This window comes from Geotrypetes seraphini, chromosome 5 (genome assembly GCF_902459505.1).
Source record: "Geotrypetes seraphini chromosome 5, aGeoSer1.1, whole genome shotgun sequence".
NCBI lineage: Eukaryota > Metazoa > Chordata > Amphibia > Gymnophiona > Dermophiidae > Geotrypetes > Geotrypetes seraphini.
The window spans coordinates 214011384-214034714 of NC_047088.1; the positions used below are offsets into that span (position 1 = coordinate 214011384).

Consider the following 23331-nt stretch of genomic DNA (forward strand, 5'->3'; position numbering starts at 1 on the left):
ATGTAATGTCTCTCTTCACTTCTTCTCTTGGATGGAACATTAGGATGGAATACACTACGAGTGGTCAGATGGAAAGCATGTCAGTTTGAGTCGTTGGTCTGAAGATGATAAACGTCCAGCAGGAGACTGTGTGTTTTTGGATACTGATGGCTTCTGGAAAACATCTGATTGTGACACCACACAGCAAGGAGCTATTTGCTACACTTCAGGAAGTAAGTTTATAGACCATATTTTTCAACTGAAAAAAATAAGTAACTTTTTTTTTACTTTGTGATTTGGGAATTTTAAACTTCTGTAGACAACTTTGTTTTCTGTGACATATATCTTTTCATCCTTACCAAACCAGTTCTGAACCCTTTGAGTTTTGTCTGCTGACAGCAAATGGAGATAGAACAAAACCTCTTGCAGCCTTAGGTGTTCAATATTTCTCTGTCTCCAGCCAATAATGATGGACAACCTTGCAGCTCATGGATTGATCTTAGGCAGCTGGCCTAGTTGAAGAACTTGCAGACCAGTTAAACAAGGGGAATCAGAATTTTTTTGTCTAATTTCGGGGATATTTGGAAGAGTCTTGAGCAACTTCTCCTGTTCTTTTCCCCCTCCCCCTGAATATTTTCAGCCCCCTACTTTTTCCATTTCAAAATTAAATCCACTAAAACTATATTTAATTTCTTTGGAGACTCACTTTAGCAGCAAAAGCAACAAGTTTGGATAAGCCCATTGAGTTGGGCTAAAGTGAACTGTGTATGGCATTCTGTGGAGGGGGGCATGGTTCCTTCAGATTCAGCTACTGACGCCATTTGGGGATCTGATCACAGCTGTTCTGTGTACAGGTGCAGCAATAAGGAAATTTAGTCTGGTGGTGTGATCTGCGTCTCTAACTGTCCACAGCAGTTTTTTGGCCTGTGAGGTAAGAGGATGGAGCCACCAGCAGAGCGTGTAAAAACACTGCTCTAGGTATAGGAGTCTCCAAGGAGCATCAGGTTATTACAGGGCATTTGACGTACCTGTATGTAAACCGCTTGAGTGTGGTTTTACATCTATAAAAGGGAGTATTCAAGTCCCAATCCCTTTCCCCTTTGACTATGGATCTTGTTCAGGTTCAGACCACACTAGGAGCCCATCTACTGCAAGGTTGGGGGAAGCGTTATTGCCCCTCAGGGCAGTGGCGTAGCGAGGGTGAGTGGCACCCTGTGCGGTGGACCCCCCCCTGTGGACCTTCCCCCGTACCTCTTTAATTTTCCCAAGCACGAGAAGCATCACGAACTTGCTGCCCACGTCATGTCAGCTCTCCCTCTGACATCACTTCTTAGGTGCGGGACCCAGCATCAGAGAGAGCTGACACTGACGCGCAAGTTCGTCATGCTGCTTACGCCAGAAAAATTAAAGAAGTACAAGGAAATGGAAAAGTCGTATGCACGCAGCAGGGGCGGTCGGGAAGGAGCAGGGTGGAGGAGGACAAGTGCTGGTGCTCCTACCTAAATAGTGTCTGGGGTGGACCGCCCCCCCCCCCCCTTTTAGTATGCCACTGCCTCAGGGGTATTCCACTGTCTGTTTTGTCAGTTCCTCATGCTTTCTCCAAAACGTCTCAACAGACTGCCTGGAGGAGAGCCCTTTTTACCTGAATTTATATTGTTTCTACATAAGGCATTTTTATTAAAGCTTTGTTTATTGTTTTCAGTTGAATGCCCCTGACACAGCCTTATTAGCGAAACATGGCCACGTTGGACACAGTCTCCTGGGAGCATTATTTTTAAAAACACTTTTCTTCATATGGTCTGTTTCTGGTCTTCTGTTCCACATTGGATCTAGTAGACCAGCTGTCAAGAAAGGGACACAAAGCAGAAATGGGAGAATAAGGTTAATGAGAGGGCAGTTGCAGAATGTGGAGGGAGGGAGGAAGAGAGAGAGAGGGATAAAGACAAGGACAGAGGGATGATACTTGACAGGACAGATAACACAGGAAGCAGATGGATGGTGAACATGGATGAGAAGAAATGCCAAATTGATAGGAGACCCTGCAAAGACAAGAAGAAAAGCAGACAATCAATAACAAAGGCAAGATAAATTATTTTATTTTTAGTTTAGTAATTGAAATATGTCAGATTTGAGAATTTACATCTGCTATCTGTACAGGAGGAAGTGTGAGGGGGTGCTTTATGTGATTAATCATGCGATTAAAATTTTTAATCGTTAATACAGTCCTATTATATACAATTATCACTGAGATCCTGGAAGCTTTAGGTATTGAAAATATGCCAGCTCTAGCCGTACTCTCATTAGGGGATCCTAGAGGGCATTAGGAAGCTGCTTATTGCTTTCCTAGTTCATCCTGCTAGCCAAGCTTTGATTTTGTCTGAGTAGGTGGGGTTACCAGAAGGTCAGGAAAACCTGGACATGTCCTTTTTTTTTTAGAGGACTGTCCAGATGCCTGGATGGACTTTCCAAAACTCAGCAGTTTGGATTTTGGAGAGCTCCGGCCATATCTGGAGGGCCTTTGAGCATGCGCAGATGATATCACTTGTATCCTGGCTTGCTCAGGGTCCCTTGGTTATGGCCCGGAGATCAGAAATGAAGAGACAAAGCTTTCTGGGGGCAGGGCTGGGAGCAGAACAGGGCGTGGCCAGGGGGGGTGGAATTGGACATGGCAGGGGGAGGAATGGGATGGCTTCCCTCTGACGCAAAATGCTTCAGAGGGAAGGCTTCTGGGTTAGCCGTCGGCAGAGTGTAGTAAAGAGCAACTGCCAGCAGCCTGAAGAGAGCAAGTGTGGCTGGATAGAACTCGCCCTGGAGGAAGTACTATACCCACAGGAGCCCCGAATGAACCACTCCCAATCCCACAAGTCTGGAGAAGATCCCCGCATACCTGGAGAGGATTCCCATTGGCCCCATTCATGTACAGCTCTCTAGAGCAGATCCAGAAGGAGCAGAAGCAACTGAGGATCACTCCTGCACTGACTACACTCTTAGATATCCAGGGAGTGTAAGATAGGGCCGAGAGGGGTATCTAGAGTTTGAGGGGGGGGGTTGTCAAACAGGATAAAACAAAGATTGCACGATTAGTTTTGGCAAAAATCAAAACTATGGCTGTAGCCTTTGAACCAAAACTGAAACAGGCAGAAAAAGGATTTTGGGCACCATCTCTTTCCCTCTCACTCACCCACTTATGCCCAACAATTCTCCCAAGTTAGTGCTTCTTTCCTCTCTTCTGTGGAACGAGTTTGTGCCTCCCTTCCAGCCTTTGTCCCACGATCATCTCCCCTCTCTCCCTTACTTCCAGTTAGGAGGGTCCTTAAGAGTCTGAGCAAATCAGGGCCTTGGGCCCCTCTCCATGCATCACATGATGTACCGAGAAGGGAAGGCCCGCAATTTAGGATCGGCGGACCTTGAAGGAGGAGGGACTGTGCTTTCCTCCTCCTTCCAATGCTATAAGGTGCAGGGGGAGGAGGATTCGAGGAAGCATCTGGTGGCAGGAGGGAGTGGGGATCCCTTCTGCCCTTTTGGGGGGGAAGAGGGTAAGGGATGGCTCGGAAGGTAGTGCTTCGTTGGCAGGAAGGAGTGGGCTTCCATCCTGCCAATTTTCTTTCGCAGGGGAGGGGAGTCAGCACGGCAGGAGAAAGTGGGCATTCTTCATGCCAATTTTCTTTCTCAGAGGGGTGGTGTCTGCATGGCAGGAAGAAGTGGGCATTCTTCCTACCGTTTTCACTGCTGTGGGGGAGGGGATCGTTTAATGGTGCTGGTTCGTAGGGAGGGCCATCATTATTTGGGGGGTGCTTTTTTTATAACGGGGCAGATATTGTGCATGTGTAACTTGCATAGCATCTGTGCCCATTAACAAAAAAGATTAGGCAAGTAAGCGACTGGTCTTGACCAGTTGCTTTTTTTGGATCGCTAAAAGCTTTTTTTTTTTTTTTTTAGTGCATTGGGAAGCCATGTTAGAGCATCAATCGCTCTACTAGTTTACATGGCATTTTAATATTAATTAGCTTATTTGCATGGTCGAATTGGGGAATGAGCGATGGTGCAGAAAACCAGGCGGTAAGCTGTTTTTTTTGGGTCAGTGAATGCGATCGTCACTAAAGATGTTAACATAGATTTAACGACGATCGCTGGCTTTAGTGCATCTGGCCCTCAGTCTTTTTCTCTCTGCCAGACTGTTCAGACATCCCATCTCTCCGCAGACTTTTCTGTCTCTCCATTGTTTCTATCTTCAAGTATTGAATTGCATACCCTTTTTTTTCTCCTTCCGTTGATGACTTGACAGCTCAATTCACCCCAGGGGACAATTAACATAATTGAAGGGGTGGAGCAAACTCGGCTTAAGCAGCCTGCTGTGCTAGTTTCTAACAGATGGAACAAAAAAAAAAAAAAAAATAAAGGATTTGCTCAACCAGGAGTTTCTTCCTCACCAGCAACACCACAGACCTCTGGAGCTAGCGGTGGCCGGCCAGAGTATCGGGGACCTGCCTCCACCCCAACCCTCCCTGAGGCACTCTGCCCCTCTTGGGAAAACTTTTAACCATTACAACACAGGAGCCTGTATTGGTTGCAAAGACTTGCAAGTGCATTCAAAATGAAAGCAATTTCTTTGTAAAGGTTCTTAAAAAAGACTCCAGTAAACTGTCTGTAAAACAGAAATCCCCAAAGCTGTTAAAACACCCCTTAGAAACTTCTGAGGGATCTCCTGCTTCAAACATTTTTGGTGGGTCCTGAACCGAGTCCTCACAGAGTTGTGCAATTTTTGTCACCTGAGATTATTTTTAATTCACATCTGGTAAGTAATCAAGCTATTCCTATTTTAACACTGCTACAGAAATTTTGACAGAGATCCCTGCTCTACTTTCAGATTCTGTGACTAGCCCTGAAGCAGCTGTGCCCACTACCTCTCTTCTGACTGAGTATTCCAGTAGCATAACAAGGGCAGGGCAGTGGGGGAAGTCTGCCCTGGATGCAGGAAGTTGGGGTTGCTGGAACATTTGCGGGTCTGTGATCCGCCTGTGGGTGGCTGTTGACTCCTAGAGCTCCCACCTCCCTCTGACATCAACTTCCTGTTCCAGGGCCTGGGACTGCGGCCCTGTGACAACTAATTGGAGGGGGGAAGGGTTGGATAGGAATCTTGACCACTGCCTAGAGGAGGGGGTGCACTGCTCCAAATTCTTGCCCTGCCAGGTGCGCCACTAGAGTGTTCTGCTCCTCAATTTACTACACTCAGCTCCAGTCAATCTCCAGTCCACTTTGTTAAGGACTCCTGATTTAATAGCTATACTTGGACACCTAGAGGATGACGACTCAGTTTGTGGTCCACAACAGAATATTGCCTCCTATCCTGTGACTTTTTAATTTTTGAGGAATTTGTCAAAAGCTTTCTGAAAATCTAGATACTCTACATCAACTGGCTCACTTTTATCCACACCGGGGCACTGTGGATGACGTCGCCCACATGTGAGACTATCTGCCTGCTGTCCCTGGATAACACCAGTTACATAAGTAACTGTGCTTTACACTCTGAACCTTTAAATCAGCCCTCAACTATTACCTCAACAGAACTGAATCTATCGGGAAATCTTTGCCGCTTTTTGTCTTCAACCCCAGCAGAATTGACATAGCTATCACCAAAAGACCTTCAGCACATTGGCTAAGATCTTGCATACAGTATTGTACTAAGTACTTAGCACTAAAATCTCATAGATCAGAGAGATGCAGCTGATGGCCCTCTTAAAGTCTGTATCATTGAAATTAATTTGTGAAGCAGCAAACTAGTCGTCGCTTCACATACTGCTTTGACTACGCCACGAGTAAAAAAAAATTAATAAAAATAGTCTTGATCAAGTTAAACTGTCCAACCTATCGGTGATGTGTCAACTCTTATGCGAGTATTTTAGTGTGACCTGTTTCTGAATAAGGGGCAGTGAACAATTTTAAACTTTGAGTCAGGCACCCGCAGAGGAGTAGTCTAGTGGTCAGAGCAGCTGCCTTAGCACCCTGAGGATGGTGAGTTTGATTCTCACTGCAGAACTTCACTGTCCCATGTAAACTGCTTTAATTGTGTAAACCACACAGAAAAAGTGGTATGTCAAGCCCCATTCCCTTTACCTGGTTCTGCAGGTCAGTGGAGAGAATACTGTTGCTTACCTGTTATAGATGTTTTCTGTAGGCAGTAGGACTGATAAAGCATACAGTTCTTCTTACCTCCTTGACGGTTGTCTTGATTCTTGAGCTTTGACACTTACCAAAGAGATCAAGAGACCACTGTATGTGGGAGGGGCTGCACATGCTCAGAACATAGTTCTGAACTCTTGAGAGATCTAATCTGTCCTGAAGACATAATAATATTAAATAGTTGTATTCTTGATCAATCCTGCTATCTATGAAAGAACATATGTTAAAGTGAACAAAAATTCTGTTAATAAAACTAAATTAGCTCTTAAGTTTCTCAGGAACTTGTACTGAATATGCTGACTTTCTTTTTAACAATAGAGGTGGCTTTTAATTGTTTTTTTAGATGAGACTAATACAAAGCAAAAAGCTGAAGATATCTCAAGTGTAAAATGTCCCCATAAAGTTCAGGATACACCATGGATCTCATTTAAAAACAATTGTTATACTTTTTTAATATCCCATAAACGATGGAGATCTGTTTTACCGGATGAATCTCACCATGTATGCAGAAAGCTGAGTAAGTAATTAATTTATATTTAAAGTATTTGTATAGCCTTTACACTGTATTAATTTGGATTTGATTTCTTTTTAACATGTAATTTTTAGTAGTTGCTGATGAAGGGTAAGTACAGCATGGAAGGTGAAGAAAAGTAGTCTGACTTTCCCACTAAAACCCTGAAAATGAAAAATACAGTACTAATTAATGCTTAAGAAATGTGACCATCTCTGGGAAAACATGATTAAAGTTGCAGATCCAGAATGTGCAATTTTCATGTCATGGGTCCATAAACAGTACAAAAAGTTATATGTTTCAACTTCTGTAACTTCATTTTTTCACATAAAAGGATGGAGTTTAGACTTTTGAATTACAAATTGTGTACTCTAATAGAATTCATTAAAACCTAATTTTTCCTTTCTGGTGACTTATGTTTTTTTCAGAGATGGTCTCAAATCTGTCATTAAAATATGGAAGTTTTCTGGCAGCCCGGGTTGATACAAGGCATCCTAAGTCAATCACCAACTTGTGTCTGTTCAGTTACTTAGACACCTAAGTGACTCACCTCTTCCCCCCCCCCCAACATTAAATAACTTAAACTTAACTGTTATCCTGTATGTACACTTAATCATAATTAAAAATATATTTGAACATACTATTTAATTAACAAAGTAGACAAAAGATATTGATGTCAACAAAAGAATTATATCAACTGCAAACTGAATACAATATCCTGAACCAAACATTTTACATTTTCTCCCCATCCATTGTGTACCAAAAATAAAATGAACAAATTAAGCAACATGGCAAAACCTTGGTTCCTTAGACCCAGCCACTTACATATATTCAGTTGATACCCCCCCTCCCCCGTGCCAAAATCTACACTACCCACCCTTACTACTATCCCATCCCTACCCTTCCTCTACCTCCAATACTGCTATCCCATTCTACCCTCTAGGAAATATAGGAAAAAGGCCTTAAGAAAATAAGAATAGCCTTACTGGGTCAGAACAATGGTCCATCAAGCCCAGTAGCCAATTTTCACAGTGGCCAATATCAATATTCCATACTACCGATCCAGGGCAAGCAGTGGTTTCCCCCATGTCTTTCTCAATAACAAGACTATGGACTTTTCCTCCAGGAACTTGTCCAAATCCTTCTTAAAACCAGCTACGCTAGCTGCACTTACCACAACCTCTGGCAACGCATTCCAGAGCTTAACTATTCTCTGAGTGAAAAAAATTTCCTCCTTTCGGTTTTAAAAGTAGTTATCTGTAACTTCATCGAGTGTCCCCTAGACTTTGTAATCAATCCACTTGTACCCACTCTACTCTACTCAGGATTTTGTAGACTTCAATCATATCTCCCCTCAGCTGTCTCTTTTCCAAGCTGAAGAGCCCTAACCATTTTAGTCTTTCCTCATATGAGAGGAGTTCCATCCCCTTTACCATCTTGGTCACTCTTCTTTGAACCTTTTCTAGCGCCACTACATCTTTCTTGAGATAAGGAGACCAGAATTGAACACATACTCCAGATGAGGTCGCACAATGGAGCGATACAGGGGCATTATAACATTCTTAGTCTTGTTAACCACCCCTTTTTTAATAATTCCCAGTATCCTGTTTGCTTTCTTGGCCGCCGCCACCACACATTGGGCGGAAGGTTTAATCGTATTGTCTACAATGATACCCAGATCCTTTTCATGGGTGCTAATCCCCATGGTGAACCCTAGCATCCGGTAACTGTGATTCAGGTTATTCTTCCCAATGTGCATTACTTTGCATTTGTCCACATTAAATTTCATCTGCCATTTGGACGCCCAGTCTTCCAATTTCCTAAGGTCCACCTACAATTTTTCACGGTTCACGGAAGTTTCGCCCCCCACATTTCGCCCCCAGCAATTCGCCCCTCACATTTCGCCCCCCACATTTCGCCCCCAGACACATTTAGCCCCCACACATTTCACCCCCCGGATGTTTCGCCCCCACACATTTCGCCCCCACACATTTCGCCCCCGCCTTTGAGGGGAAAAAGAAATCCGTCTCGGAGCGCAAATCCTTACCTCACGGGCCCTCAGTCCAGCTGCTGGTGTGTGCGCGAGCGAAGCCAAGGGGGGGAGGGAGTCGAAGTCTGGGGATGAAGGGGGATCGGGGCTTGGGCCAGAGCGAGACAGCGGAAAGGGAACATGAGCTGTGCGCGAGCGAAGCCAAGGGGGGGAGGGAGTCGAAGTCTGGGGATGAAGGGGGATCGGGGGCTTGGGCCAGAGCGAGACAGCGGAAAGGGAACATGAGCTGTGCGCGAGCGAAGCCAAGGGGGGGAGGGAGTCGAAGTCTGGGGATGAAGGGGGATCGGGGCTTGGGCCAGAGCGAGACAGCGGAAAGGGAACATGAGCTGTGCGCGAGCGAAGCCAAGGGGGGGGAGGGAGTCGAAGTCTGGGGATGAAGGGGGATCGGGGCTTGGGCCAGAGCGAGACAGCGTCCCGCGAGCGTACGCCGCGCGCCTCCGACGAGCCGCAGGTCCGCCGAAAGGGAACATGAGCTTATCCCGCTGGAGCGCGCTGATAAGTGCAGCAAGGCCTGAAGTAGGGGAAAACGCTCAGGGGCGAAATGTGCGTGGGCGAAATGTATGTATAGTCGCCAGTGCTAAATTCGGCCAATCTGGCGCCAATGACTTTGCAAAATTCACCAGAGCTTAACCGCCAGCGCTTCTATAAATATGACATGTTCTTGCCTCTTGGTCATTTAGTCCTTTCGATTTCCTGATCAACTGATCTGTGTAGTGATTTATTTAGTTATGGAATCAGTTCTTTCAAAGCGTGGCAAGAAGAAGCTAGTTTACGAAAATCATATTTATGTATTCTCTAAACAAACAGCAGATGACAGCCATGCTATTTGGGTATGCGAAAAGCGGTCAAGGTGTAAAGGACGCGTTTGGACTGAAGGAATTGATGGCGAAGTTGTGAAAATCGTAAATATACATAATCATGCAGCACAGGCAGCAAGGCCTGAAGTAGTTCGATTAATCAATGAGGTTACCGTATTTTCGCGGATATAACGCGCACCATTGTAAAACGCGCACAGGGGTATAGCGCGCAGAAATCACGATGATATGTACAAAAACTTTTCTATACCGCGCTCAGGCATATAACGCGCATGCTGCCCGACTCTCCTCTGGCCACCCCGACTCTCCTTTCGCTCTCCCCGACTCTCCTCTGGCCACCCCGACTCTCCTTTCGCCCTCCCCGACTCTCATCTGGTTGCCCCGACTCACCCTGACTTTCGGTGCACTGCCCCGACTCTCCTCTGGTTGCCCCGACTCACCGTTCACCCGCCCTGACTTTCGGTGCACTGCCCCGCCTCTCCGTGCCTGTCCCCCTTGAAGTCCTGTCCCCCCTTGAAGGTCTGCCTGTCCCCCCTTGAAGTCCTGTCCCCCTTGAAGGTCTGCCTGTCCCCCTTGAAGATCTGCCTGTCCCCCCTTGAAGTCCTGTCCCCATCCTGAAAGCCTGATGCCCCCCCTCGACGTCCGATTCTTCTCCCCCCTCGGCAGGACCACTCGCACCCCCACCCCGAAGGACCGCCGACTCCCCGACAATATTGGGCCAGGAGGGAGCCCAAATCCTCCTGGCCACGGCGACCCCCTAACCCCACCCCGCACTACATTACGGGCAGGAGGGATCCCAGGCCCTCCTGCCCTCGACGCAAACCTCCTCCCCCCAACGACCGCCCCCCCCAAGAACCTCCGCCCGTCCCCCAGCCGACCCGCGACCCCCCTGGCCGACCCCCACGACACCCCCACCCGCCTTCCCCGTACTTTGTGTAGTTGGGCCAGAAGGGAGCCCAAACCCTCCTGGCCACGGCGACCCCCTAACCCCACCCCGCACTACATTACGGGCAGGAGGGATCCCAGGCCCTCCTGCCCTCGATGCAAACCTCCTCCCCCAACGACCGCCCCCCCCAAGAACCTCCGCCCGTCCCCCAGCCGACCCGCGACCCCCCTGGCCGACCCCCACGACACCCCCACCCGCCTTCCCCGTACTTTGTGTAGTTGGGCCAGAAGGGAGCCCAAACCCTCCTGGCCACGGCGACCCCCTAACCCCACCCCGCACTACATTACGGGCAGGAGGGATCCCAGGCCCTCCTGCCCTCGACGCAAACCCCCCTCCCTCCAACGACCGCCCCCCCCCAAGAACCTCCGACCGACCCGCGACCCCCCTGGCCGACCCCCCCCCACCCCCCTTCCCCGTACCTTTGGAAGTTGGCCGGACAGACGGGAGCCAAACCCGCCTGTCCGGCAGGCAGCCAACGAAGGAATGAGGCCGGATTGGCCCATCCGTCCTAAAGCTCCGCCTACTGGTGGGGCCTAAGGCGCGTGGCCAATCAGAATAGGCCCTGGAGCCTTAGGTCCCACCTGGGGCGCGGCCTGAGACACATGGTCGGGTTTGGCCCATGTGCCTCAGGCCGCGCCCCCAGGTGGGACCTAAGGCTCCAGGGCCTATTCTGATTGGCCCACGCGCCTTAGGCCCCACCAGTAGGCGGAGCTTTAGGACGGATGGGCCAATCCGGCCTCATTCCTTCGTTGGCTGCCTGCCGGACAGGCGGGTTTGGCTCCCGTCTGTCCGGCCAACTTCCAAAGGTACGGGGAAGGGGGGTGGGGGGGTCGGCCAGGGGGGTCGCGGGTCGGTCGGAGGTTCTTGGGGGGGGGGGCGGTCGTTGGAGGGAGGGGGGTTTGCGTCGAGGGCAGGAGGGCCTGGGATCCCTCCTGCCCGTAATGTAGTGCGGGGTGGGGTTAGGGGGTCGCCGTGGCCAGGAGGGTTTGGGCTCCCTTCTGGCCCAACTACACAAAGTACGGGGAAGGTGGGTGGGGGTGTCGTGGGGGTCGGCCAGGGGGGTCGCGGGTCGGCTGGGGGACGGGCGGAGGTTCTTGGGGGGGGCGGTCGGTGGGGGGGGGGGGCTTGCGTCGAGGGCAGGAGGGCCTGGGATCCCTCCTGCCCGTAATGTAGTGCGGGGTGGGGTTAGGGGGTCGCCGTGGCCAGGAGGGTTTGGGCTCCCTCCTGGCCCGATATTGTTGGGGAGTCGGCGGTCCTTCGGGGTGAGGGTGCGAGTGGTCCTGCCGGGGGGGGGGGGGGATGTATCGGACGTCGGGGAGTCGGCCGGGCAAGAGGGCTTGGGCTCCCTCTTGCTCCGATCGTGGATGCGGGTGCGGGTGGGAGCGCGTGCGAGCGGTCGTTCGGGGTGGGGGTGCGAGCGGTCCTGCTGGGGGGGTGAATCGGGCGTCGGGCGGGGTGGGAACTATGTTTAAAAACTTTTGTATACCGCGCTCAGGCATATAACGCGCGAGGGGTATGCGCGGTACGTAAAATCACGTATAACGCGCGCGTTATATCCGCGAAAATACGGTACTTCCAGGGCAAGGTCGACACAGGAGACGCCACAGCAGATTCTCAGTGAGGTCATTTCAGGCAGCCATGCAAACGTTGGAGCGCTTCTGCCTAGAAAAGATTCGCTAAAGAGATCAATTCGATCGTCAAGACAAGTCGAGGGTATGCCGCGGCTGCCTCAAACCATTGATCAACTCGTCATCCCGCCAGAATTTCAGGAGATCATTATCAATGGCGTCCAACAGCAATTACTTTTGTGGGACTCGGGTAAACTTTTCTCTTCAAGCTATTAGCATTATGTACTCGTACATGTAGGCGTTATTTGCTCGCATTTTATATCACTTTGTGGCACATAAAATGGCCCAAAATTTCTTAATTTATTAGAATTGGTCAAACAAGTATGTCTGAGTCTTCTAAGCCGTTTTAAGCGTTATCTTGAATTATTGTTGCTATATAATCTTCCACATTTAATTTTACTAAATTACTTCGTACAATTTTTGGTAGAATTTTAGTAGAATTTGTGAAACATTCCATTAACGTAATAGCTCAAAAAAATGAAGAAAAAATATTTTTTTTGTCTTTCGGAATTTTTTGATGCCAGCGAATAGAGCTCGTCGAAAAATGGTGTTTTTTCTGCACCCCTGACTATTTCTGACCCTTTTTTGGACTTTGAAAAGCCCATGTATGTCCCGTCCCAACTGAGGGGTTTCCTCCATCCACCGCCTAAATTTATGCCTAAATTATTTTTATTTTTATTCAGGGACTGGAACCAGCCGAATATTGATATTTGGAACGAGGGATAATCTCCACTCGTTGGCACAGAGCAGTGAATGGTTCGCTGATGGCACGTTTTCTACTGCACCAGCTTTGTTCGAGCAGCTTTATACGATTCATGCAGTTCACGGTGGTGTCATCATTCCAGCATTGTACGCGCTGTTGCCGAACAAGACCCGAACAACCTATCGACAGATGCTGCAGCAGCTTAAGAATATGCAGCCAGGTCTCCAACCGCAGCAGTTGATGACCGATTTTGAACAAGCTGCAATTCAAGCGTTTGATATCGAGTTTCCTAACATGGAGAAAACAGGCTGCTTCTTCCACTTGTCGCAGTCAATATGGCGAAGAGTTCAGAATGAAGGATTGAAAGTGCGCTACCAAAATGACCACGAATTTGCCCAGTGGATCCGCATGATACCAGCTCTTGCTTTTCTGCCTCCGGCCATTGTTGTGCAATCATTTGAAGAGCTGCTGGACGATCCCAAATTTCCAGAAGAAGCAGTACCCATTGCCAACTATTTCGAGGACACCTACATTGGTCGAATGAACCGAAGAGGACGCCAGAATCCATTGTTTCCAGTTGTGTTTTGGAATGTTCATCAACGAACGTTGAAAAGCCAACATCGGACGAACAATGACGTCGAGGGCTGGCATCGCAGCTTTCAAGAAACCTGCGGCTCACTTTTCCCCAATATATACCGCTTCATCAACTGCTTGAAAAGACAGCAAGGCCTTCACAATTTTGAAATCACGCAGATTATAGCAGGCAATCCTGTCAATGCGCGAAACAAGAAATACGCGGCTATTTCTGCAAGAATTCGGCGTATTGTGGAGGACTTGGACAATCGAAATTTGATCGACTATCTCAGAGGAATAGCATACAATTTTGAATTTTGATTGACGTTCGTGCTTCTGACTTTTAGGTTCACTTTATCACTGTATTTCATTTTACTTGTTATTTGACTGTGTTGTGTTTGGACTGTTATTTCATTTGACATGTTAGTTTTTGTTCACTTTATCACTTCATTTTACTTGTTATTTGACTGTGTTGTGTTTGGACTGTTATTTCATTTGACAGGTTAGTTTTTGTTCACTTTATCACTGTATTTCATTTTACTTGTTATTTGACTGTGTTGTGTTTGGACTGTTATTTCATTTGACAGGTTAGTTTTTGTTCACTTTATCAATTCATTTTACTTGTTATTTGACTGTGTTGTGTTTGGACTGTTATTTCATTTGACAGGTTAGTTTTTGTTCACTTTATCACTGTATTTCATTTTACTTGTTATTTGAATGTTATTTGACTGTTTTGTTTAGCACAGTAAAAAATTAAAAAAATTAAATGATAAACATCACAGAAATCAATGACTTCGCTCTGGGGATAAAGGAGACATCTCCACCAAATTTTCGATTTTTGAAACAAATCACCATTTTAACATGATAAAATAAAGCAAAAAAAGTAAATTATGTATTTTGGTCCTCTCAAATTCTGAAAAATCCTGTTTTGGTCCCGGCGGACCAGTGACTTCTCTGACAAAAATCAGGTAAAAAAATACCTACTTAATCATTTTAACTTTTTTAATTTTATTTTTTCATCATTTTAATCCGGGGGCATGAAGAGAAAAGTTTACCCGAGTACCACAAAAGAAATTGCTGTTGCGCTCCAACGTTTGCATGGCTGCCTCAAATGACCCCAAAAAAGAATCTATGGCAACATGAACCCACTGGAAGAACTTGAGCACAGTGAAAATAATGCTTGAGGAGAGTGGAGAGACGGTACCATGCAGTGAGAGTCGGGTGAGAGCACCGATCTGCAGTTGGATTTTTTATGTTTTTGTTTTAAGTTGAAAGCTGGATTTTTTATGTTTTTATTTTAAGTTGGTGCAGTTACCATTGCTTCCCTTCCTAAGGTTTAGTTTAGTTTATTATTGTATCTATGATCTATTATTTATAGAATCCAGCCATAAGAATATAAGAGCAGCCATTTAGCCCAGCCTCTTCACAGGGAGCGCATATTCTTCATGGTGCATAAAAGAAGCCAAAATGTATACAAATTTCAAGTTTATTTAGCTTTGATATACTGCGTTAATTACCAAAGAGGTTTACATTGTACAAAATTTAAAATATAAGTAAAAATGGGGTAGTAAAAAGACAGACTGCATGGTATTAAAGACAAAACACGCTAAAAGGGGAAAATGGTTGGGACACATTGCATAAAAAGAAAGGGGCATGGGGAAAAGAAGAGGGAGAAATGGAATGTCTGATATGTGGCCATTGTTTAACGTTCCATGTGTGCATGACACACATAGCACGGAGGACGTGGAACGGCGGGACGCTGTCTCGCTCTGGCCCAAGCCCCGATCCCCCTTCATCCCCAGACTTCGACTCCCTCCCCCCCTTGGCTTCGCTCGCGCACAGCTCATGTTCCCTTTCCGCTGTCTCGCTCTGGCCCAAGCCCCGATCCCCCTTCATCCCCAGACTTCGACTCCCTCCCCCCCTTGGCTTCGCTCGCGCACACACCAGCAGCTGGACTTTGCGCTCCGAGACGGATTTCTTTTTCCCCTCAAAGGCGGGGGCGAAATGTGTGGGGGCGAAATGTGTGGGGGCGAAACATCCGGGGGGCGAAATGTGTGGGGGCGAAATGTGTGGGGGCGAAATGTGTGGGGGTGAAACATCCGGGGGGCGAAATGTGCGGGGGCGAAATGTGAGGGGCGAATTGCTGGGGGCGAAATGTGGGGGGGGCGAACCTTCCGGATCCCATTTTTCACAATCCGCATGCGTTTTAAAAACTTTGAACAGTTTAGTGTCATCTGCAAATTTAATCACCTCATTTGTCGTCCCAGTTTCCAGATCATTTATAAATAAGTTAAATAGCACCGGTCCTAGTACAGACCAGACTGGCCACAACAACCATGGTACGGGGACTTGGTGCACCTGCAAAAGGACAATGTCTCAGGCTGTTGATACATGTGGATCTCAGAGTCAAGTTCCCTTAGAGCAGTGTCTCTCAAACTTTCTCGAGCTGGGGCACACTAAAGGTAGTGGCCACAGCTTGAGGCACCCAGAACTGCGCGGACATCGCCATGATGACATCACGCATATGCGTGACATCATCACGTCTGCGCATGTGCAGAGACCCTCCAAATGGGCCCTGAGATGCCAGTACAGGGTGCCAGCATGGAAGAGGGCCAGAGAGGAGAGGCACTGGTGCCAGCTGATTGCCTACAGCAGTGTTTCTCAACTACTTCAAGCTAAGTACCCCCTAAGTCAAACAAATATCAACTGAGTACACCAACCACAGATCTCCCTAGGCCCACCCAAGCTCTGCCCCAGATCCCATCCCCTTTACTAATTGTAATGCAATTTTTTCCATTCATTTTTCATATCCACACAATATACACAGTAAATATAAATTCTCAAAACTGACACATTTCAATCACTATATTGAAAATAAAATCATTTTACCTACCAGCGATCCTCTGCAGGCTGCTGTAATTAGCTTTAAAGGTGAGACTGGGGCTAGGGGCTAAGCTGGAGGACGCTAGAGAGAAGGGAGGAAACATGCAGGCCTTCGGCGAATCGGGCAGCGCTGGCGCTGTACCGCATAGAGGAGTCAGCTGGCAGGCGCCTCTCTTCCTCCTCAGTGTGCCTCGGCACACTTGGAATCTCAAGAGGCACACTACTGTTCTTTGGCACACAGTTTGAGATACACTGCCTTAGAGAATCCAGGACGTTTTGATTTTACAGCATGGCTCTTGAGTGTGAGGCATTACTGGTTGTATAACATTAGTCTGTTAAAGCAGAACAACTTTTACAATTTTTAGAAGGCATTCCATGAGGTTCTTGGGTATGTTTTAAATTGTATGTTTTAGCAGCATGAGAAATAGGAATCAAATGTAACTATAGCACTCTGAAATCCAATTGCATTTTGTTTATTTACTTATTTAGTTGGATTTTGCTCACACTTTTTTAGTAGTGGCTCAATGTGGTATTTTCCTTTTACTGGAGGGCTCACAATATAATTTTTTCAACAGATTCAGATGCATATGTTTTGAGCATTCGAAATGAAGAGGAGAACCGTTTTGTTGTAAAGCAGCTTAAACCCTTCGGAAGCCTGGTGAAGTGGGTGTGGTTGGGTGTTATCTACAATAGTGTTGGTAAGTCATTGTCCAGTAAAAAGTGTAAGGCAAACTGAAGGTGTGTTGAAATTTGGCCATATTTTGCAGCACAAACTAACATACATATAAATCACAAAATGCATAAAACTGTAAACTCAAGAAAGTAAAGGGGATCTGTTTCCAAAGTCTTTAGTAAACAAGAAAAATTCACCAAATGATTCCACAGTAGAAAAGGGACAACTAGAAAATGAAGCTACACTGTGGAAACGATGAACTTGATAAACAGTTTTTGGGGAAAAGTATTCACAAGTAAAAGCGATGCATGTACGTACTTGAGTAATGGTACACAGTATCATATCTGTGGTATGGCCCCGACACGGTCCATGTTTCAGTATTAGACAACCTTCTTCTAGGGTCCTTTGGAAATATGTAAGTCTACTGGTGAGTATGTGAGAAGTGAGATGATGACATGCTGCTCATGTGAGACATGAAGTGCTAGAGGCAGAATGAAATTTGAGGAGCGACAGTGTATACAAAGGCCCAGATTCACTAACCTCCTTTTGCAATCCGGGGCCGAGTCTTCCCAGGCGACCGATCCACAACGCGTCCTCATGCAATCGCGGTGATTGGAGGCATGCCCCACACGGATCGCCTTTGCCTGTAGATGGTCTGCGCATGCACTTGCTCTCCATGAACAAAGCAGTTTTTTTTACTTTTATGACTTTTACTTTTTTGAGCCCATGGTTTTAACCCATGGGTTTAAAGCGGGGCTGCACTGCAGCGTGTTCTGGAACACTTTGAACCCACGGGTTAAAACCACGGGCTTGCACTGCAGGGGGAAGGGTGGAGAGAGCAGTGCGAGCCAGAAGAGTCAGGGAGGCAGAGAGCAGGATAGTTTTGGGGGGAAGTATGGTTGGGGCTGCAGGGCAGAAAGCAGAGGCAGAGAGAAAGGTGGCTTTACTTTGGGGGATGGTTTTACTGGATTTCAGGGCAGCAAGGACGTGAGCGATTGGTTCTCAGCAGTCGCTTCTTTTTGGATCAGCCAGCCCAATCGGTGTTCCTTCTTTTTAGTAAATTGCTGCCTTCCTGCTTTGCATGCCATTTCCCCTCATTTGCATGAGGATTGGGAGGAAGGTTAATGAATCAGGTCGGGGTCGCAAACTGGTCGGGACATGATTGGTGGACTTAGTGAATCTAGCCCTTAGTGCTCATTATGATTTAGATGTTTTTCTATAATAAAGGAGCATTTGTAAAAACATCAAGGACAAAAAAATAAGACGTTTTGGCTAGGTCTGTTCAGTAATACCATATACATTTGCATATCATGGGTTGTAACAACCATACCCAATTCAGTGGACCAGTCCCCTGCAAGGGAGTCCAACCAGATATCACTCCTAAAATCCTGCCTCCTCTGTACCAAGTGGAGATGTTATTCAAGAGTAAAGGTGTAGTGAGGAAGGCATTATCCAAGCCTCCATAACCCCAGTGTTCCCCATGTGTGGTGACCAGTGATTGATAATAATGTCTAATCTGGTAGTAAGTATAAATTTTAACTGCAGGTAATTTCCAATGGGATTGCATCTGAGTAAAAGAAGGAAAATGTCCTTGCGCCCCCCCCCCCCAATTGTAGCACAGTCCCCAGGGTCTACACTTGTGTTAAAATTAAACCACACCACGTGGTAATCGCTGGATGCCAAATGATCTGCTACTACAGTGGTTCTTAAACCTGTCCTGGGGGACTCCCAGCCTTTTGGGTTTTCAAGATATCCCTCATGAATATGCATGAGGCAGATTTGCAAGCTTGTCATCTATATTATATGCAAATATGCCTCATGCATATTCACGAGAGATATCATGAAAACCCAACTTGCTGGGAGTCCCCCAGGACAGGTTTAAGAATCACTGACCTACTATAACATCAGAAACACTATCCCTATTTGTAAGTAATAGGGAAATTCCATAAACAGCACCTAAACTTAGGCACTTACCAGCACCTAAGTTAATTGGGAAACGCAGTTTGAAACTGCATTTAGCATTACATTTAAAGCACCTACTGGTGCCTAAACAAATCATACCTCCAGAGTCACTTACCAGTGCCTAACGCTACTATGGGCATGGCTAACACCAGAAGTTGCATTAGGTGCTGTAAAGCACCTACGTAGACATGATTCATGGCAAAAATAGGCACCAGAAATGTAGGCCTTGAAAACCTTGGCTTACATTTCTGGTGCCTATCTTTTCTAGAGGCGCAGTTCTCTATATGGCACTGCCACATGATTGGGGGCCACTTTTTAGGTGGCTGTCAGTATCGGCGCCTTATAGAGATTCTGGGCCTAAGTCCAGTAAGGCCCCATACCACATAGGTTCCATTACCAACAAAAGAGTTGCTAAGCCCTCAAGAAAGCTACCGCTGGTTGTCGTTGAAAATTAGTTCCAGTCTGCATCAGGCATATTGAAGTCCCCTAGCAGTACAGCTTCTCCTCGTAGAGTGATATTCTCTATGTCTTCAATTAATTCTGCGTCCATGTCTTCCAGTTGTCTTGGGGGTCTGTATATCACACCTAGATACAGGCATTTTTCTCTGCCTCTTGCCAGGTTTACCCAGAGGGACTCACCGGTGTACTTGACATCTGTGATCCTGGTGGTTTTGATGTCCTCTTTAATGTCTAGAGCTACCCCCCCTTCTAACCTGCCCTCTCTGTCCTGACGAAGTAGATTGTAGCCCGGTATAGCCATATCCCACCCATGTGAGTCCGTGAACCAAGTTTCAGATATTGCCACCACATCTAGGTCGGCATTCCTTATTTCATCCTCCAATTCTAGAATTTTGTTACCTAAACTGTGTGCATTGACATACATAACCCTCCATATCTTTTGTTTGCTAAGTCCCTGTGAGGCGTATCCTACCCAAGTCGGTGTGACTCCTAAAGAACTGTTTGCAATGTGGGTACTTACCTTGGACATGGAAGCGGAGTTTCGACTCACCTCATCAGGATAATTCCTTTTTTTTTTTTTTTATTTCTTTATTTATAATTTTAATAATTGACAATAATTACAAGTCAATAAAAGAAAACATGCAGTGTAAATTGAAATTAAATCAAAATTCCAAACAACTAAGGAATATCAAAATATACATCGCATTATTAGTCCACAATTTTTGGAGACGAGGCTGATGAAAAAGACTGAAATAAGTCAATAAGGCAATTTGTATAAGGCAAAAAAGATAGGCGTTTTGAGCGCTCTTGAACCAATATTTTTGAGCTTAACAAGAGAGGAAGAAAGCTCATGAAGACTCTCTATCAGAAATAAATTTAGATAACTGCTGTGAATCATAAAATACATATCTATTCCCCCCATATGTCAAAACGCATTTACAGGGATATCTTAGAACAAAGGTCGCCCCTAGCTGAATAGCCTGTGGTCTCAATATTAAGAATTGTTTTCTTCTTTTCTGGGTCGAGCGAGATACATCAGGGTACATCCTAATTATATTTGTCAAAAATGGAACATCTCTATGCTTAAAAAACATTTTAAGCAGCCAATCCCTGTCTGAGTCAATTGCAAACTGTACTATTAATGTAGCAGGGACCTGATTCTCCGTATCCGACCTCTCTAGAAAATGTGTTAAATCCAAACTATCAACAGATAAATTCTGTTGATTTGGATTTTGAGATTTGACTCTTGTTGGCAGGTAATATATTTTTGTGAGAGGTGGGTATGAAGTTTCTGGTACCTTCAAAATTTCTGACAAATATTTTTTAAACATAGCTAGGGCAGTTATTGTTTGTACTTTTGGAAAGTTAATGATCCGAAGATTACATCTTCTAACATAATTTTCCAGCATTTCTTGTTTAAAGTGCAAACTAGCACTGTCCTTAATCCAAGTCTGGGCTTGTACTTCCAAAGTTTTTACTTTAGGCTCAATGTCACTCATTTTATTTTCCAGACTTGTAACTTTATCTTTAAGTTCCAAATTTTCCAATATAACAGTAGTGCAACTCAAAGATAATTGTTGAATTTGACTCCCCAGTAAAGTTTGCATATTAGATATGGCCTCCCATATGGATTCCATCGTAATTACCTTGGGCCTTTGCAAGGGTACAATCTCAGTTCCAGGAATCCCTGCAATGCCCATCGAGCCAGATACCACTTCCTTTATCGAAAGATTTTCTTGGGCTACTGAAATACCTGTAGCCGCCAGGGTGCTTGAAGAGTCTCCTTGGGCAAACTAGCACTGTCCTTAATCCAAGGCTTGTACTAAAGTTTTTACTTTAGGCTCAATGTCACTCATTTTATTTTCCAGACTTGTAACTTTATCTTTAAGTTCCAAATTTTCCGATATAACAGTAGTGCAACTCAAAGATAATTGTTGAATTTGACTCCCCAGTAAAGTTTGCATATTAGATATGGCCTCCCATATGGATTCCATCGTAATTACCTTGGGCCTTTGCAAGGGTACAATCTCAGTTCCAGGAATCCCTGCAATGCCCATCGAGCCAGATACCACTTCCTTTATCAAAAGATTTTCTTGGGCTACTGAAATACCTGTAGCCGCCAGGGTGCTTGAAGAGTCTCCTTGGGCTTGCTGTGAACTCCTCACTGCTTGCTGTGATCTTAGAAGCTCCTCCTCCCCCCTTCCAGGCTTAGTCCTCCCAAACAGAGAGGACAGCAAGAGGGCATCTCGAGCCGGCGAGTCGACAAGCGACTCCTCCGTCGCAGCGGGACAGCTAGGCGGTCTTCGCTCGTCCGGAGACAGAATGACAGCCTCGAAGGAGAGATCCCGCACCTCAGCCTGTGCTGTCTCTCCAGCCGTGGCACCCTCCGGTTGTGGCGTTCGTGAGCTGCGCTCCACAAAGACGTCCATCGGACCCAATGGTGCCGCTGCCTCAACGGGGAACACCCGAAGTTTTGACTTTCTTTTTACCATCACTCTCAGGAAATCCACACCATGAGCACGACGGCTTCTCCGCAGCTACTCCCAATCCGCCATCTTAGGTAAGCTCCGCCCCCTCCCCGCCCGTCAATTCCTTTCTGCACTAATATGTGAATGGGTACCCTTCCCCGACTTACCTAGTTTAAAGCCCTGTGAAGCAGGCGGGCTAGTCGGTGTCCGAAGACGTTCTTACCCCTACTGGTCAGATGGAGACCGTCTGGTCCCTGAAGTCCTTGTAGCGCTTCCCCATGGTTTAGGAATCCGAAGTTCATATCCCGGCACCATCCCTGTAGCCACTCATTCGTCCTAGGTAGGTAGTGCCTAAAAAAATTTGAGAGAACACAACGTCAACCTCTCGAGTTGTGGAATCTGTTCCAAAACACTCACACAGTTGAAGATCTTATTATGCTTCTGCTCCTATATTAGACTCTTTTGGTAAATGCATTTTTCAGTCATCCATGCTCATCAATAGAATTATGGATTACCATTTCTATTCCATTTATTTAAAATCCTTGGTTAAACAACTTTCAGAGTATGAGGAATTCCTCCCTCAGGACAAACATCTAACAGCTATCCAAAGAATTCTAACAGCTATCTAAGAACTTGTTCACTACAAGAAAGTTCCTAGCTAGAGGCATATTTGATGCATTCAATTTAAAGGTTTTCTATCAGCATCCAAAAATCTATAAGAAACATCCAATCTCATTATAGAAACAAAAGTCATGTCTGGTGAGAGCATGGATCAGATTTACAACCAGCCATACCATTTGTTGTTCCAGTGATATGGAGAGAGCAGAAGGGTCACATTACAAACTGTTATTTCTGTTGGAGAAACATTTTGGGGTTTTCTTCCCAAAACAAAAGGTTGACTTCATATCCTAATTTGCCTTTGGCTTTGAGAACAGTGTCACATGACGTTTCTGTGTGGACAGTAGCGTACACATTTCAGCCAAGCTCTGTGAGAGAAATATTGCAAGGTTATATTCTAATTCTGGGTTGTAAATTCTATTAGATTAACTCAAATTTATTAAAGAAAAAAAAATATTTTCCTGAAATTTGTTATCCAGTGTTTCAGCCCTAGGCTCATAAATATAGGCAAACAAATGGCAAGCCTAAATTTATAAGCGTGACTTTTAAGCTCCTAAAATTGATTTTCATCTGAAAACCTAGGAGCATAAATTTAGGATCTCAGCTTTTTTGAATATCAAGCCCATAGTTCTTTATATGCTGTATGTATGAAATAATTTAATGGTCCTTAATAAAAGGAATTTTTTTTCTAGAAAACTATTTGCAATGGCATGATAAGACTTTCTTGCTGTATTCAAACTGGAGATTTGGAAGACCTCTTGTAAAGAATAATAGTTTTTATGCTGGAGTAAGTTTGGATGGTTCCTGGGATTTACTTAGTTCTGATCAAACTGAGTACTTTAAGCAGCATAGCATCGTTGCATGTAAAATTGAAAAAGGTAAG

The 23331-nt window shown here is 45.8% G+C and overlaps 1 protein-coding gene across 3 annotated transcripts in view; it reads left to right on the top strand.

The window, feature by feature from the left end:
• The window catches only part of LY75 (lymphocyte antigen 75), a 187761-nt gene that overhangs the window by 129530 nt on the left and 34900 nt on the right, over positions 1-23331 (top strand). For all 3 annotated transcript variants that reach the window (XM_033944549.1, XM_033944550.1, XM_033944551.1), the window contains exons 26-29: positions 44-212; positions 6503-6676; positions 16844-16966; positions 23141-23326. In XM_033944549.1, coding sequence (XP_033800440.1) covers positions 44-212; positions 6503-6676; positions 16844-16966; positions 23141-23326 — 652 coding nt within the window. The remainder of the gene's footprint in view (positions 1-43; positions 213-6502; positions 6677-16843; positions 16967-23140; positions 23327-23331) is intronic.